The sequence below is a fragment of the Opisthorchis viverrini genome, assembly GCF_000715545.1.
Source record: "Opisthorchis viverrini unplaced genomic scaffold opera_v5_121, whole genome shotgun sequence".
Classification (NCBI taxonomy): Eukaryota; Metazoa; Platyhelminthes; class Trematoda; order Opisthorchiida; family Opisthorchiidae; genus Opisthorchis; species Opisthorchis viverrini.
In genome coordinates, this window is record NW_008751776.1 from 746,669 (window position 1) to 765,152 (window position 18,484).

The 18,484-nt window shown below is 46.1% G+C and overlaps 2 protein-coding genes across 2 annotated transcripts in view; one reads left to right on the forward strand and one right to left on the reverse strand.

Annotated features, from left to right (window-relative positions):
• Positions 1–17,236, forward strand: T265_06019 (hypothetical protein; the record flags this gene model as incomplete). Its single annotated transcript, XM_009171178.1, has 8 exons — positions 1–138; positions 4,662–4,815; positions 5,422–5,598; positions 8,180–8,369; positions 9,619–9,845; positions 12,736–12,879; positions 14,201–14,275; positions 16,976–17,236. 8 exons carry the CDS (start codon positions 98–100, stop codon positions 17,234–17,236), a joined length of 1,269 nt encoding a protein of 422 aa, XP_009169442.1.
• T265_06020 (hypothetical protein) overlaps positions 12,203–18,484 on the reverse strand; it is a gene marked incomplete at both ends in the record, with an annotated part of 12,630 nt that continues 6,348 nt past the window's right edge. The window contains 2 exons of the mRNA XM_009171179.1: positions 12,203–12,326; positions 15,883–16,171. Coding sequence (XP_009169443.1) covers positions 12,203–12,326; positions 15,883–16,171 — 413 coding nt within the window. The remainder of the gene's footprint in view (positions 12,327–15,882; positions 16,172–18,484) is intronic.

Here is an 18,484-nt window from a genome sequence, read left to right on the forward strand (position 1 = left end):
CCCTAGATCTCCGTCTTCTTTTCAGAGATTGACCTGACCTCACCCGGCGCAAAAGTTGAGTTGAGACATCCAAACAGGGGAAACACATAAACTACGCATGCCGTCAGATACGCATGAAGGCCGTACGATTTTCGTCAGGTAAGATTCTCGGCTGGCTCTTTAAAGTATTTTGTGTTGTTTGTTTGTGTTGTATGCCAGTCTGAAGCAAATTGGTGCATCAAAATGGAACGAGGGCTACTTCGGGACACATAGCGCTCGAGGTAACTTAGTAGTTAATGAGTGAATGTACTAACCGGAAGGTCCGTAGCTCGAACCCGACCCTCTCATCTCGACTGCTTCTGTCTAGGCTTGGGAAACCTGACAGTAGCTCAGCCCTCGTACTTCCTTCGGATGGTTCGGCAGCTTGGCACCGTAAGATTGTTATAGCTAGAATAATTTCCGAACATAGAGGTTGACTAAGGGCAAATGACGTGCAACTAGAATAACTAAGCTGCCGGACATTGAGGCAGTGCATCATCTTCATTGATCTTCAGACGCTAGTACTTCTTTGCTGGTTGGTTTGAAGAGAGACCTGTTCTGAACAACTGGTGGGCAGACAAGACCCAGTGATTGATGTTCATAATATACTGTTATCTTTTGACTGAAATTTCATACCCTTCCGATTGAAAATAACTCCGGAAAAACGCTTCTTGTTCGAATCACACCGGTATCCCAATAAGCTAATAAGCATTGATTGCACGCCACTTAGTTTGGTATCTTTTTTTCACATGTTGCTGACACTTGGGTTAGCACTTGCTACCTTTAGCCATACTGAAAGTTTCTGTACGATACATTATCATCATACGCATTTGATGTATCAAATGCATATCGCTCCTTCATTCGAACCAGAACATGGGTCTGACTGATACTAGTAAGGAAACTCAGCCTGTGTGGCTTAGTGCTAGTTATTCGACGAATCCCACTTGGATAGATGAGATAAATCGCCCTCATGAAGATGGCTCAATTAGTTAGCGCGAAAGTCGTGGTTCGAACCCGACCTCTGCCTCTCGGCTTCATCTGTCTGGGGTTGGGCAACCTGGCAGTATCCTAGTCCTCGTGCTCCCTGTGGGTGGTATGGCAACTAGGCCCCGAAAGTGTGTCACAGCTGAATGATCATCTTTATCTGCCCTTCTGTAACTGCCATGTAGCTTCATCGTAACATCCTCGAAAGTGAAGTTTGTCAGGTGAGAGTAGCCTGACACCCTTAGCTCACCAGCAACTGCATGAAGAGTAGTTGTTAGATCGAGATGGTGGTTCGGTTGAGTGACTTCCCTCGTTCTCGAATTAGGTTTTGCGAAGCCAAGGTGTATACCACCAAACTAATCAAGTGATACTGAGTCGTGGTGACTATCATAGAAAGAAAGCGTTCAGCTGTAGCACCCTTCCGGTGCCTAGCTGCCATGCCATCCGAAGGAAGCACGAGGGCTGAGATACTGCCAGGTTGCCCCAGCCTAGACAGGGGAAGTCGAGTGGCGGAGGTCGGATTCGAACCACGGACCTTCCGGTCAGTAAATTCGCGCTCTAACCACTTGGGCCATCTCGCCCGACTATCATAGAACGCGATGCATTCAATTTATTTACATCACCTTGGTGGATAGCCACATTGAACTCCTAGAGGTGTCTCATCGGGAGGTAAGTATAAGAGACCAGCTGGTATCTTTCCTCCGGAATATTGTTACGGTTCGGTCACGCAGCGAGCAAACAATATGATATGCGGATTGTGGCAATAATCTATCCCCAGCTATGTTGCTTGATCCAGTCTCCTAGCACACATAAAAATACAGCGTTTTTTTGGGGATATTGATAACCCCAACAAATATGGTCCTCTGTTTCTTTAACAAATCTATGATTTTAGGGTCCTGTTTGATCCCTGGCTGCATGCCATAGAGCTACGGAACGTGAAGAGATAATTACCGTCAGTTCTTGCTGCAATTTTTCACTCTGCATCTGCCTGGCGCTCCTTCCTTTCTATCAACGCATTTGACGGTCTTTGGTGTCAGTTTTTTTCAGTCGCCATATGTTGAGTATATTCCAAACACATTCAGCTGATAAAATCAAACGTATGACGTTGGATGTGGCATGCACGCTGTCCAAACCCCACCCGATATATCCATCTCAACTTGGGATTCTCTAGTCGACGCCACTTTGACCAAGCTCATTTTCGACCTATTACTCACGCCAACACATAGTAGTTTTGTGCTATGAGGGGGATGATACCACTCGTTTTTTGCACCACAACGCAGTTAAAATTGCTGATTGACCAAGTGACCGTTGATCTGTTCGTTAAGCTTGGCAACTGGCTTGAAAACGTTTTGTTTCCAGTCAGCACGCACTCAGCTTTGCACCGACAGCATCTCCCCGACTGCAAATCGAAACGTTTGCGAGTTAAGCTCGGCGAACAGATCAACGGTCACCTGATCAAATACCAGCAAACGCACCCGAGCTACTACTATGTGGATACATGGGCAACACAAATAGAATTTCCCCCGTGACCATCCTCCAAATGGTGACCATATTTGTTCAGTCCCCTTAATTCGCTGTTTCGCCAATTTCTTATCCGATTGCATCGTTGTTTACCTAGAGTTAAAGGATAAACGCATATGTTCTAAAAAAAAGTTTTTGTTCACGATTGGGACTCTGTTAACTGGGGTTTCACTGCGCTTACATAGGGACTACGACGTTTTTTATCCTTTCTTACCAAAGTGCACGATTTCGCCCCCCGAACCATTTAGTTTGAATGTATGTGGCCTTCGTGAACTCAGTCATGTGAATGACTCAGCTTTCTATGCTTCTCAATGGTCATTATACCTAATGAACTGTTCAAACGGCAAGTTTCATAATAATAAATAATCGCTCAGCTGTAGCACCCTTCCGCTACCTAATTGCCATGCCACATGAAGGAGGCATAAGGGCTGGGATACTGCCAGGTTGCCCAACCTAGACAGAGGAAGTCGAGAGACAGAGGTCGGGTTCGAACCGCGGACCTTGCGGTCAGTAAGTTCGCGCTCTAACCACTTGTGCCATCTCGCCCCATAAATCACTGCCGTAGCTCAATGTCCATAACATCTCTCAAATGCAAATATTGTAGACGTTGTGTGGACACGCTTTGTAAAATCACTTTGTTACTATCATTATCAACAATAAATGAGGGGATGTAGTGGCTACTGGGTGTTACAACATCCCTACCCACCACCCGTGTTCCAATCTGGGCAAAACGGCACCAAATTTGCGTCATTTTGGCTGAATCTCCCTGGTCTCTGTCACGATATATATCGCCCAACTCAACTTCATATCGCGATAAACAGGAGACTACTCACAAGGTTGCTGAAAACTCTACCTAATTGCCATGCCACATGAAGGAGGCATAAGGGCTGGGATACTGCCAGGTTGCCCAACCTAGACAGAGGAAGTCGAGAGACAGAGGTCGGGTTCGAACCGCGGACCTTGCGGTCAGTAAATTTGCGCTCCAACCACTTGTGCCATCTCGCCCTGGATTGGCAAGGTTTCGCCCTTCTTGGGGCTCATCAGGTAGGCGCAATCCCCGAGTTTCCGTCAATCTTATGTTCTACTTGAACCCAAATTGGACTGTGTGCAGTACATTCAGTTGTAGACTATCATAAACGAAAGATTCAGTTGAGTCTCGTGAAAACTAAATGGATTTGCAAATGAGTGTATTTCTCGATAAACAGGTGCTTTTATAACGGACAGAAATTGACCAAAGTGCGGTTGGGTCGGCGATCTTCAACCTCTACAAGTCATACATCGTTCAGTTCACACTTGAGACATCACGGCTGCGAAGCAAAGCAGCAGATTGGTGAGCAATGCGGCAAACAGCTAACCGATGTACTAATGAGTGGTAGCAAGGCTAAACTCGTGACGGTCAAAATGTCAGAGGCTAATAAAGCCCACCTTATTTCTAGGCCTCTTAGTGCGCGTGCTTCACGCTACAATTATTATCACCTTGGGGCTCACGAATGGCATATGAGCTATGCTCATCAGATGGGTTGTATTGAAACATTCAGGTACCATGCACTTCATACAAGGCTAAATACGGGTCCATGCTAAAGCAGTCGCTGCCACTAGAAATCCGTTTAAGAGCTCACAATGTTACCACACTCCTCTTCCAAGTTCCTGAGTTCCAGTTGTGTGAGAAGATCTTGGCACATTCCGCCTTCCGCGTTCCTAACGCGATGACTCTCCAAGTTACCATATTTGGGCTGGAAAACGAATATGTATTCAGCAACTGACTGCGCTCGGATACATGCACTGTGCTCTTGAAGATCCCCAAGCTTTGAGCGGTTTTCCTTTAAGATACTGTCAATAGCATCGAGTAGCAACTATTTGGAGAGCGTATTTTACAGTGTGAACTTCGATGTCTTATTCGCTGGGATAATGGTGCTGACGTGACGGTCGGTAGCTGAATTCGCCCTGTTTATTGTTGAGTGGGGAGTATTCATGAACATATCTGGTCCGTTTTACTCTATCCTTGTCGTATTGGTTATCAGGGATCTCTCTCTGGTAACTCTGTCCGCATCTACTTCTTTGTTGTTGGGCACGCTGTATGCATCAGTCCTAGTCTATTATTGAATGTTGTTATTCCACATTCCATTCACTTTCTTCAGAAATCTATCGTTTGATGTGGACAACGACAAACTGTATGATTTTTTCGCCGACTTTGGGGCCCTAGAATTCGCCAAGGTGGTAAAGGATCCTGTTACCTCGCATTCTCGTGGCACGGGCTTTGTCAAGTTCACTCGAGCTGTAGATGCCGCTTGCGTACTAGCTGACAGTTGTGAACCCCAGGCAAGTTTCTTCGTATGTGATTAAAAGGTTCATTTTGATTGGTACAGCTTGTTACTTTTCGATAAAACCCTACTGTACTTCAAAGGTCTGTCTTTGACAACTCAGTGCTGGCCTGTGTTAATCAACATCACAAGGGGGGCACACTTGGACAGAATAAACATCAGCCGGACAGGAATTAGGTTCACACTGAAAACCGAGCGCGATTGGTTTCGTGCAAGCTAGTGTACAAATCAGCGACTGATTTGCGTTTACAGGATCAGTCGACCGACACTTTATGGTCGGCTTGCATGCTCACACAAACAAACAGATATGAGGCAGTTGGTAGAGACACCCACTGAAGATCTCTCAGACCCAACTTCGTGGCACTTAGTACTCCCTTAATCTAACAGCCTCTGTACTAATTCCACCTCCCCGTAATGCCCCCATGTGACTGTTCACCTCTTTTTAACACAACCCATGTTTGTCTTCTCAAATCCCATATGGAGAGGAAGTACCGCATTAACGTGGGTTAAAGCTCCGTGATTCGAACCCAACCACAGCATCTCGACTGCTCCTATCTAGGCTTGGACAACCTGACAGTATCCCAACCTGGGGGTGAGATGGCCTAATTGGTTAGAGCGCAAATTCACTGACCGGAAGTCCGAGGTTCGAACTCGACCTCTGCCTCTCGACTTCCCCTGTCTAGGCTTGGGCAACCTAGCAGTATCTCAGCCCTCGTGCTTCCTTCGCGTGGCATGGCAGCTAGGCGCCGAAATGGTGTTACAGCTGGCTGATTATCTTTTTTTTGTTTTTTTTTGGACAACCTGACAGTGTCTCAGGTCTCGTGCTTCTTTTTGGGTGGCGTGGCTGCTAGGCACCGATAGGGTGTTACAGCTGAACACTTTGGGTGATGTATGGGATCAAATACAATAGATAAGTGCTTGGCTTTTGATCAATAAAGGTGAAGGTTATTCACAGGAAAAACTATCACTTTGTCGTGCCTTACCTGTAAGGTTTCCGATTTCTGAAAGCAGTCCCCTGTCACTTTTTACCCATCCATTTTCAGACCTAGGCACTCAAATCACTCCGGCTGGCAATACATCGCTTTCGGTCTCTGCGTAAAACTTAATCGCGTTTTCTAAACAAGCTAACTGGTTTGACAGTGTTGTTTAGCGGCCTTATAGAAGCGCACTTATCATCCTTTAACCGGTCACATGATCTCGCATCAACTCGCGCACGCAGCAGCTATTCAGTGCTGGTTGGGGGGGTCGTCAGGCCGATTTTTATTCTTTCTCACTGCGATCGCAGCCCTCTTGGTAACTGGACCTTTATCGGTTGCCGGTTAGGATATATTTCCAGTAATCCCTTCGAAGGTGATTACCATCCCTTGTAGGTTGGGGATTTGTTGGTAATACGTAGTAGGTGAGAACCCCCAAGGAGGTGGCATCTCTCCATATAGCTCTCCTGAGGTTATTACTGTACCGGTGACAAAAGTCGCTAGTTGAGAGATCATCTATTTCTCCGTGTTAATCTGTCTTGATAGGAAGTTGCTATATATAGCAACTGTAGATTTAAAAACTGATACTAATAATGATGATAATCGTTCAGTTATGGCATCCTTTCGGTGCCTAGCTGCCATGCCACCCGAAGAGAGCACGAGGGCTGGGATACTGTCAGGTTTCCCAAGCCTAGACAGGAGAAGTCATGATGCAGGTTCGAACCACGGACCTTGCGGTCGGCCATCTTTCCCCCAGTTATTCTTCAGGCTGTGATTCGGAATGTCCGATTTCCGTACTCTTTCATTCGGCTACTCGGCTACTTGTCGTCCATCCATTGTCACCACTCCATCTCCCTGAATTCACGTCACAGTCGTAGGTAATCTGTAGCTAGATAATGCTCCGGAGTGGGGGTTTTCTTTCCGTAACGTTGTGTCCATTCGTCATTCATGTCGTTCTGCCCCGAATTCCAATTTTCGAATTGAAATTGTTGTCTTGGTGAATAGTGCGCTAAGTACACCGCCTAACCGATTACATGGAGTATCACAACTTCCTAATTTTGCGAGCTGCTCATCTGCTTGATACATCCCAACCTGCTCATACGCACTGTAGATGTCCATAGGTTCCTGCTTCGATTACGGGGCAACAAAACCAAATCCTGAATTGGACTATGGCCACCATCTTTGTAGAACACCGAGAATGATTGATCATTTTTTACCCAATACTCAAAAGCGAGTTTAAGAAATTCCGGTCTCGCGGTACTGGCACTCTTGACTTGATGCACATTAGTACCGTTAAGGTCACATGATACAGCTTTAGGTTCGCTTTGACACTTCGAGACAACTTCACAGATTATCCGGGTTTAGGGAGGACGTGATTGAAGCCTTCAGCAAAAGAGCTTTATTTTCTACCGGGTAGCTAAATCATCAACACTGTATATCTATCTCAATGAAGCCGAAAAATTCATCCACACGGACTGTTCAGTTTCGTCAGGTGGGCGTAGAGTGATCGGGAACGTGTTACTTTGGTTAACCGTTTCGACTTCTTGTCCTCCACTGACTAGTTTATGCAGCTGGTGAATTTCTAAGCTTTCATCGGATTCCTGTGCTCGTTCGTATGATGTTTTTGGGGTGTGAAAAAGCGCGATTGCTTAGGAGGTGGATGTCGAAATGATATCTTTTTCTTGTCACGTTCTTTAGATGTATTTTGGGACCAGGGAGTTAATGCATTGCATTCTGCCGTCATGCACCGTGGTTCCACCTTCCCTGTCAGACATGACTTAACGTTCTGGACCCCCGAAGAATAACTCAGCGCTGTTTTCTCCCTTACGGTCTCACCCAAGAATGGCGCATCAGCGTCACCCCACTAAGAAGGAATGTGTGCCCTTACAGTTTTGGAAGGCGTTACATGGCCGGTCCTACTACATTTCAGAGGGATTCGCGCTTTGGCTTGCATTTTCAGCCCACAAGTTTGTTAGCAATTAGATTTCCCACAAGGATAAGCGCGAGCCTAGCTACTGACTAGATAATCCGGACCCAACCGTGACTTTTCCACCGGGTAATCTAGCCTTATATGGGCACCCCCATTCCTTCAGGTTGCATGATACTTGTTCATCGAAGAGCGCTACGGCTGGGCTACTCCACTAGGATCATGGAAATTCATTAGATGCGAGTTTCCCACAGGGCCGACCCTGTGGGACAGCGACAGCGTTGCCCTAAAACCGCTCTTTATCCCCATGTCACGTGACTGTGCATTCTGGTGTCACCTCCCATTCTTAATACGCTCTTTTACTGGAGCAAGATCCACCCTGTCATCTCCTCTCGCCCCCTACTTTTTACAATCATAACTTCTCTCTAATTTAGAATGCAGCTCGTTTCACTCTGGACAACCGGACAATGCACTTGTCCATGGCGATATCCAGAGAAGAGGTACAGCAACTGAAATCTACGAAGAACACAACAGCAGAGTCTACCGACTCAAACCGACCGGCTTTGAACCAAGCCGATCATCTGCATCAGACGGGACGGAATTTACACCTGGCTCGGGTCGGATGTAAGCTCACAATCTGGTGCTTTTTCGCTGTTGTTTGACCTTCCTTGTTCTCTAGTATTGCACTGAGGTAGTATTGAGCTGTTCGGATATTTTGACATCTTTCTATTCAGGTTCCAGTAGCAAAAAGTATTTCTAACTTTCCTCGATCATCTTTCGTTTGGACATGACGGAAACTTCATGGTGAATACTGTTTTCCTCGTCGCTGTCAGCTGTTTCATTCTGTTTGTCTTGTGGCTAGAATTCGGGATCCTAAAGGTACATCATTTAGTAGGCCATTTCCGACTAAGGACCCATCTTGCTTTTCGATGTAAACTTAGAAGCGAGGACGTACAGCCCTAACTGATTACATGGTGGTCTTTCTCACAAAGTCCATCACGGGGGGAGGGTTTTTGAACTCCGAAACATTGTATCCACTCTCATGATGACTGCATACTACTGAGTTTGTTCGGATACCTTCACTACTGATCACAAGTAGTGAGTTTGGCTTCATTGTAAACGACCCGAGTTACTTGATGACTTGAATCATCTCTCTTAAAGTCCTTCGTTTCTTCTTGCTTGTTTTGACCCCGTTTTTTTGAGAGCACCATCGTAATCTTCACTCACCTTCAAATCCAATTCACGGCAAGTAGTGCAGTCTAAAGTCAATGGCGAATAGTGACACAATCTCACAAAATTTGGCATAGTCAGTCGAAAATCCCCTTGGAAATTGAGATGTATTATTAGCGAAATACAATTTGGTTTTTACAGGAGACTCGCCTGGAACCCTGCTTGAATCTCTCGTTTATCATGTTTTTAATCAACTGCGTGTGCTTTACCGTGCTGCCTCGTTTTTCATTTGGCACCATACTCGAGATGTTGCGATACATTGTGTGGACGTAATGCACTACTCATAAGGTTGCTAAATACTCCATTTTTACTCGTGCGCGTTCGATCCAGATTGTGACTCATTAAGTGGCTGCCTGCGGATCAGCTCGCGTCATTTTAAGTAACAGATTTCGCCGTGTGCGTTAATTTGATAAGTTGGGAACCTCTAAATGGTCTGGCGAGTCGGTTCAGTTCACTTTACCGGCTGTAAACCATGTGCCAACGGTACGTTGGTTCCAGCTACCAAAGTTTAGTTCACTAGAAAATGGGACAGTCTGGGAGGCCAGAATCCCTTTTAGTTTTTCTTATCACTCATCAAACAGGCTCCCGACTCATCACCTTTTCTGCTCAATCTTTCCCGAAACGTTCTTCCCCCTTCTCACAGTGATTCGTCCTGGCACGGCAGCCGCGGAGGGACTGACTGCGCAAGATCTCGCCAAACGAGAAGCTCTTCTTCACGAAAAGAAAGCAAAGCTAAAGAATCCAAATATTTTCATTAGCGATTTGCGTTTATGTCTACGCAATCTCCCATTGACCGTCACCGATGAAGACCTTCGACAAATTTGTGCCGATATACTATCTGATAAAGGGAAGAAACGTCGAATAACAGAGGTTTGTTTGCCGTTTCACCCACTTTGTTCTGTGCCACCACATGGAGTCTGGTTTGATCAAGCCAACCCCAAAGTGTGATTTAATGCGCACCGCTTGCCCTGTTCTCGTGGAGGGCGATATTCACAGATCACACTGCTGAACAGTCTTGTTTAAACTTGAAGTTACCAGTTCTCGAAATTGCTGTTTACTTTCAGTTCTCTTGTTTTACCGAAGCCCCTATTCGGTATCCGAAACTAGTTGAAGCTACTACTGATCTTAGTTCTTATCGACCGTTTATTCTGTTTTGTCAGCCTTGACGCTGATGATCCGTTTGCTTCGTTTGAGTTTCGCTGCTCCTGCACACATTGACGCCCTCCTTTATTACAACGGTTGTGAAACAATGTTCACCAACACTTTCCCCTGTGAATGCCTGTCCGTTATTTCATGTCAGTTCGCATGTCAATATAAACAGAAATTGGTTGCACTCAGGGTTACCTGTTGTTAAGCGCAATCTGATTGGATGAAATAAGAACAACCAACTTCATTTGCATAACTGTCTGTTGTCAGGCATATTCCTAAGCTTTTCTGGACCACCGTCAAATGCTATTTGTTCGAACGAGACTGCCGCACATCTGTGGACGTTCTGCTTCGGCTTGTGTACAGGCATCAGTGCTGCTATGTGACGGTCACAATGGCTGCTAAGTTGTTTCTCTCTGATCACTTCCAACGCCTTTCCGTCGCTTCCCACTTTAAAAAGCATCTTTGGAACGCCTTCTTATCGGTCACAGTGTGTTCGACGAAGGAACATGTACCGGAACGATGAGGCAGCACTAGCCTTCGGCGGTCTCCACTCTGCCTCGACTGTGCACTTTGAATAAGTGGGGGCGAGATGGCCCAAGTGGTTAGAGCGCGAATTTACTGACCGAAAGGTCCGTGGTTCGAATCCGACCTCCGCCTCTCGACGTCCCCTGTCTAGGCTTGGGCAACCTGGCAGTATCCCAGCCTTCGTGCTTCCCTGGCATGGCAGCTTGGCATCGGAAAGATGCTACAGCTGAACGCTTTGAACGCACTTTGAATAAGTAACCTGACTCGAATAACAGATGACAACGGACGATCGACCGCTCGATATAATCCATGTCTTATGATGACGTCCAACTAGCGTATTCTTCCAGGTCTGATCAGTTTGTTCGACGTCGTTTCGATCCAACTGGATCAGTCAATCATTTTACAGTAGACACTCTTATTACTGATTTGACCTAGGTCGCTGGATCGACCAACTGAATTACGATTCGTCTCTGCTGGGTGCAGAAGTGTGACAGTGTATAGCTTACGTTTTCGAATCCGTGACGGAAAGTGGATGGCCTGTTTTATTCAGATATACTCGTATATATCTGCTGCAGGTTGGAACATGTTCTGAAAGAATAGAATATGCGTATTCCTGCGTGACCCCCAATAGCCATTGTTCAGAACGCACGATAGCTTGCAATAAAATGCACTCATCCAGCTACAGCCGTTCCCACACGGCAAATCTTCGAGCTGTGTGCTGGGAATGGACAGCACTGAGCTAAAACTCATGAAACCGATTGGTCGGTATTCCAGCCAATCAAAACGTGCCCGCGCTGCTCTCTGACCCGTTCACCAAAGCGGTCATTTCTTGCGGTCAGTCAGGTGATTGCGGCTAACACATAGAAATTCGGTTCACGTATCCAACTACATGCACTTTTTGTAAGCCTGTGCCGTTGCCTGTGAGCCGTCTCAACAGATTTAGTCCATAGCCGAATGTAAACCCTTACATTGATTTCACAAGATTATATCTCAAAGAATAAGGTTTTTAATGGTTTATCACAGAAACCCTGTTGTTTCCTTCTGGTGTGTGCACATAATGGACACTCGTGAGCTTCGGTATAACAACGTCCTAGAACGATGACATTCATTATTGTTCTCTGTACAACAGGGTTGTTTGGTAAGCCCAATACAGTAGTAAATCAGTGGTTGCGAATCGACGAAATGGGCTAACCAGCGGTATGTGGTGTGCGTTGCCAACTAATCACCTGCGACTGCATCTTCGTAATCGACTAGTTTATTCGCGGATGGGTAGTTTGACCGTTTTGAGTTGTCGACTAATCTTCGACCACAAGTCTCCAGCTCGAATCTGGTGTCGGTGGACGAGATGGCCCAAGTAGTTAGAGCGTGAATTTACTGACCGGAAGGGCCGTGGTTCGAACCCGACCTCTGCCTCTCGACTTCCCCTGTCTAGGCTTGGGCAACCTGGCAGTATCCCGGTCCTCGTGCTTCCTTCAGGTAGCATGGCAGTTAGACACCGGAAGGATATTACAACTGATCTTTGAATCTGATGTCTGGGTATGTGAGCCATTTGACTAGTTTAGAGAAAAAATCCAACGGCGTGAGACATCAGTCCGACTCCTGAGCAGATCATGTGTAAACTTCATCCTTCTCATTCTGGGGGATTTTACCCACCATGAAGTCCTCGATAAAGTTTCCCTAAGCGAATACGTTTTACTCATTCCCAAGGATCGTTAAATTCTTAATGATAAGCATGGTAGTGAAATATGTGAAAGGCATGCATTGTCCCTCCTCTTTGCGAGAGCGATGTTACACTTTTCCGAGATTTTGAATTTTCCAGAGTTAACTTCTCCAACGGTTTGTCATACTCGGCGCCAACTTGATTTAGTGCACTTAGCTCGGGTTAGATAGCATTATCTCCAGATGTAGCGGGAGCAGGAAACATTATTGTGGTATGTTCGGATCAGTTTGAGATCCGTGCTCATACAGTCCTTCCCGGCACATCTTTTTTCTCACTGGCCTAAGCGTTATCACTGATCACGTATGAGTTATATACATGACGATTTTTCCATACAATATTGTTCATACTGATTCACACTCCATTCAGTGTCGTGTGATGCGAAACCTTCAACCTGGGAAACAGCAATTTCGGTCTTTGGGCTATGCCTTTGTGTCCTGTTCCACCCATGCGGATGCCCTCAAACTGCTCAACGCGTTGAACAACAATCCGGCTGTGTTCAAGGGACAACGGGTTTGTCTTCCCTCTAGATATTCTTGTTTAAAAGTTTGTCTGCTTACAGAAATTGGTTTCTTTCATAGAATGTCGAGTTTTTTTATAACAAGCACATTCTCAAACGGGAGAGGTTTTTGGTGATCCAATGGGGTTCCGTGTACTCAAGGAGAACTACATTTCCTTAGACGATGTGAATTAATGGATTCCAATGCTAGTCTCCACACAAACTTTGGACAGTAACCACTGTATATTCCGGAGCAGTGTGATAGATTCCGCAGGGCCGAGTTTCGTTGCCATTCGACGCACACCTGTTGTTAGAAAGGAAATCGATAGGGATACCATCCTGTCAGTGAAGCTAATTTATACTGAAAAGCTGAGAAGCACTGTACAGCTGTTTCATTCTTGTTGGCGCATCTGATGAACCCCAGAGAGTTCGGAACCCGCCACCTTCCGACCAGCGACTGAACACTTAACCGTTTGGTCACGAGCGGTTGAGCAGCAGTGTGCTTAGACTCCCTCTAGTAGACAAGACATCCTTCAATCGCGGAAACCATATCACGAGGTCACCGATCGACTGACTAGCTGCCCCAGTGACGATCTCTCAGAAGGAAGTTTCACACATCCAGTAAACTTATCTTTCCTTTTTCATAGTGCTCTCGTTACTGGATGGCCTGAAAATCAGCAGTGACGCAGATTACGGGATCGTGGCAGGCAATGGATGTGAAAGTAGCAATCACAGGTCTGGTAAATCGCTAAGAGGAAACTGTAGCGATTCGGAGGGCTGTAGTGGACGTTTATGAGTGGTTAATATAGCTGTTTTTTTTTCTAAAAAGCAAAGAGGTTTACAGACAGCCGAGGTGTTTCGCGAGGATAGTCCCATAGACAGACAGATGATAGTCAGCAGGCGCGTGTCGCCCTTCGCGAAACGGTGCTGCGTAAGCTGTGCTACCGTCGGAATTGGATTACAAAAGTGGAACGACTTTGAACATGTTCTGAATCGTACGGTGTTCGTCACATGACTGAAATTCCGCCCTAACCGTCCACGTTCGATTCCAGGCCAGATCCTCACGGGGACACTCATTTATGGCGGAGAGAGACGTGAACAGCGTCAGAAGACAAACACAGTGCCAGTGACGAGTAGCCATCTCATTATCTGTCATACAGACCATCAATCGAAGTTCAGATTAGATAGAATAAGGAATGAGGAACGTCAGTATATAGAAAGATATGATAAGCTCTGACTACTCAAGCCTTAGATGATATAAAGCCCTACCATTTTGAGTTCCATCATCTAAACCACTGAGTTACGAGTCCGTTGAAATAAGTTCTTGCTTTTTAGCGTCCAATTGTTGAATTCTCCCTGGAGAACATGCTAGCTTTGGAGAAGAAACGTCGACGAGCAGAACGGTGTGCGGTAAGTTCACGAGCCTCAGCTTTTGCCACGCGTGTCGTTCACTGCTAGTGAGAAGGTCATTTGCCTCATTTGTCCATGTTCAGATCGCCGTCCTTACTGGTTGGACCATCGTATTTCGTCGCGAACCATGTGTGAATGTCATCTTTATTGTATTTATGAGATCCAGTTCACCTTTAATGTCACATACTGACTGAGTACCGACCTTTTTCCTGTTCATTGTGAAGCAATTTAGGTTGTGGCGCTCTCAAATGGCCACTAGTCTCCTAGGGATTCGTTAGTCTTTAGGCACGTATGAAAGCATCATTATGTTGTGATAAATACGCCACGGCTTGTCACAAGATACATACGCCCTGCAAACATTAACTAAGAGACCCCGAGATCGTCTTGGCAATTCTCATTCACAGGCCAAACGAACTCCGGCGTCTCTGGGTAGTTTCGATGGATAATGGCTATGAATCCGGACGTCCTCATTATCAACGATGAACAGATCTTTTCACGAATAATGGACAGCATAGAAGAGTTTATTCACACTCTACCCACTGTCGTGCAAATCGAGTGCCAACGGCACATGACTTGAGGGCACATGCTCTTCCTATCGCACGGGACTGCCAATCCAAGTATCAGACACAGCCCGACGCAAATGACAACGCTGTGTGACCACATTCAGCAAGTGAACCGTAACCCCTGCCCCAGACGCAGTTGGTATAAGTGACCAGGTCTCATCCTGTTTCCAGTAGAACGTTTAGGATTTTTGTGAACTGACAACACATGGTTAGGTTAGAATACGGGCTACCAATGAACAGTGCATTGTGCCGGGATCTGATCGTTAAAACATTCGGTGGAAATAATTGCACGGTCCAGGTGAACTATGTCAATGGAGCTGTTGATCAACTTCCAATCCTTATTGGATTTTGGACGAAATGGCATGTACCGGATGCTGTCGCAACGACTCACCGCCCAGGATGGAGTCTATGGTTGGAGACCCTGCAAAATATGGCTGCCAATCGATGTTGTCATTTTCAATCTGATTTGTCTGAATGAACGCCTGGTGGTGTGGGAATGATTGTAGTAAGCTATCACTGTGCCAGTTTCTCATCCTACTTCATTCTTTTCTTCACACTGTGGCTTTCAGATGAATCATGGTGTCACGGCAGAGTTGGACGCTGATGTAGTGTTGTCAGTGATTGCGATGATGATGATGATGAGTGCGGAATTTCAACCTGATACACTGAACCCGGGTTCTCGTGTTCTTGCAGCGCATCGTTTTGTGTAGGTCCTGTTGCTCGACGGACTAGCTTTGGCTCATTGCATGTTTATTCGGACCGTTCAGAGTATTCAGAATGTCGTAAGATTTATCTTCACGATTGTATGATTTACTTTCGTACTATCATATTACCGTAAGCTGGACGCATTCCTTTACAGGGTGCAAGCACGGATGGTCTTTCTAAAGTGCAATTGACAAAGATAGAAATGTGTTTTGTACAACGCCGTGGTTGTTCGTGTGTGCGAATCGCATGAGCTTTGGAAAACGCCCAATCATTCCAAATATCTAGTGATGATAATAATAATACTCGTTAATCCGTGGCGCCCTTTCGGTGCCTAGCTACCATGCCACCCAAAGAAAGGACGAGGGCCGAGGCACTGCCGCATTGCCCAAGTCTAGACAGAACCAGTCGAGATGCTTGGACTGAGTTCGAACTACGGACTGTCCGGTCAGTAAGTTCGCGCCCTCGTTAATCCCGCCCTTTCGGTGCCTAGCTACCATGCCACCCAAAGAAAGGACGAGGGCCGAGGCACTGCCGCATTGCCCAAGTCTAGACAGAACCAGTCGAGATGCTTGGACTGAGTTCGAACTACGGACTGTCCGGTCAGTAAGTTCGCGCCCTAACCATTGGGCTAATTCGAGCTATTCTAACTAGGTAAACCGTTTTGTTATACGTGCAACACTCCCGGGAAAATTGATTTCCGTAATTCCGGCATCTGTGCCTTGATAACAACCAATGCAGACGTTATCCACGTGCTTCCGTAGCTACCGAGCAATTAGCCCAGGTAGTTTTTGGCATCAATCTCGAATTAGATCAACTTTAGCGAACGAATCATGTTCGTTTTTTGACTGCAGCTTTCATGATGTTGGTTCGCTACCATTGTTTGCCAATCCAAGGTCCCAGTCAGATTCTTCTAGACCGACCGGTCTGTTGGAAGTTTCATGCGGCCCTTGTTCAGGGGTAACCCTTTCAGAACATGTGCTGCTCTCTATACTACTACCACTGCTACTATTTTGAGATAGACAGACTGCGCTGCCTTTTGTTAAAGGCAGTTCCCCCCCTTCTGGGGGAAGGGGGCTTGACTGTCATTTTCTCCTCACTGGGTCGATTGAGTTTTTTTTACCACAACACGTAGCGGACCGTCGCTGTTGTGTGGAGGTTCCTGTCTGTGAGGAAAAATGACCTATCAGTTGACAGATACAGCTTTACAACCGTATCAGAAATAGGGCTTTAGGGAAAATTCGTAATTTCAAGTGAGCGCTGATCGTTTATGAGGTGGTCGCATTGTTACACACGTAGCACTGGTATTTGGATCAGTTTGGACACATTCCCCCATGCTTTGTGTTCTAACCTCTTGTTTTTTTCTGGACTCCTGGCCAAACACGGTCGCAAAACAGTACAGAAAGTGCATTGCCTTCCCCATTGTATCTTCCAGGCTATTCAATCAAAGCGCTTGTCCGGAAAAACGTTAGCCAACCCAGCTAACCGTCCACCACCCGCTTCTATGCGGTCTCACAAACCGAACCCGGGGAATCGATCCAACAAACAAGTTTCCACACGTATTCTTCCCAAACGATTCGGTCCGAAGAACCGCCATCGCAAACGTAAAGGCAACAGTAATGCAAAGAAATCCACTAAACCCAAAGGACGAATTTCACGAAAACAAAAGCGTTTGAAACAGCACATGCAAAAGTGATTGTATCCATATCGGTTTTGTACATAAACTATGTTTTTGTGACGCCGTTCTCACTTCATGCGCAAACTTGGGCTCCAACTGTTTGGTAGTAATTGTTGCTTTGTTCTGTTTGGGAAATATCGAACATAGGCTTCACAACTGTTCCTTCAATAGCGAGATGATAAATCAGAACGCTTTCTGGCTGAAGTATTCCAAATGTCTTGGATGCAACGGTGAAGAAAGCCTTCAGAACAACAGAGGCTAAACTTTCATAGAGGAAACTACACGTAAGGCTGCTGAAAACACCTCGACAACCCACACTCTTCTTGGAGCTCACCCGATAGGCGGAGTCCCCGAGTTCTGCTTGAACCCTAATTCGATTGATTTCGATAAATACGCTCATTTGCAAATCACTTTGGTTTTCACGAGAGACTCATCTGGAACTCAACTGAATCTCCCGTTTACGATGTCTCTAAGCAACTGAATATGCTGCACCAGGCCGCCTTATGGTTCAGTTGGCATGATAATAGAGATATCGTGATGCATGTGTAGACACAATACACTGCCCCTAAGGTTGTTTACCTGTTTTGCCTTATGAGTAGTGCATTTGGGTTCGCCATGTGACATCAAAGTGTGTGACCTTGAAAAGTAGCTGAACCTACGCTATCCGACATGAAATTCTAGCTCACAGTTTTGATGGTACAACACCGAGGAACTGTATGCGTATTGCTGGATCATGATATTGGTGCATATAACCCAGGTTTAGATGGTCCAGTGTAACAGCACAACAGAGCCACTTTGCTCTGTCCTAAGGGTAGCACCTCGGAAGTACACGTTGAAAGCTGTGATAAAATCAAAGCAATTCCTCAGTGAACTGATCAAGAGCGACAAGTGACGAGAAATCGGCTTGGGTCCCGTTCGGAGGCTCAGCTCACTTTTATGAGCCTATTGGTTCTTGAGTGGCTTGTATCCTTTTTTGCATTCGAAGGTAAATTTCGAATGAAAAATTTGGGCAGTTACGGAAGCATATAGGAACTGTAAGTAGCTCAGTGAAAGAAGGGGAACTTCACCCGAAACTTCCGTCTGAGCAGTCGTTGCTCGAGGAGCCAGTCACCACGGGTGACCGCGTGATGTGGATCCCGTGATTAAAGGATGAGCGGCGCTATATCTTGTCTAGGTGCTGATTAGCCATCCGTGACCGGACAGTTAAGTGTTCAGACTGCTAGCGGTTGCGGGTTCGAGACTCTCCGGAGTTTCGTGAGATGCGCA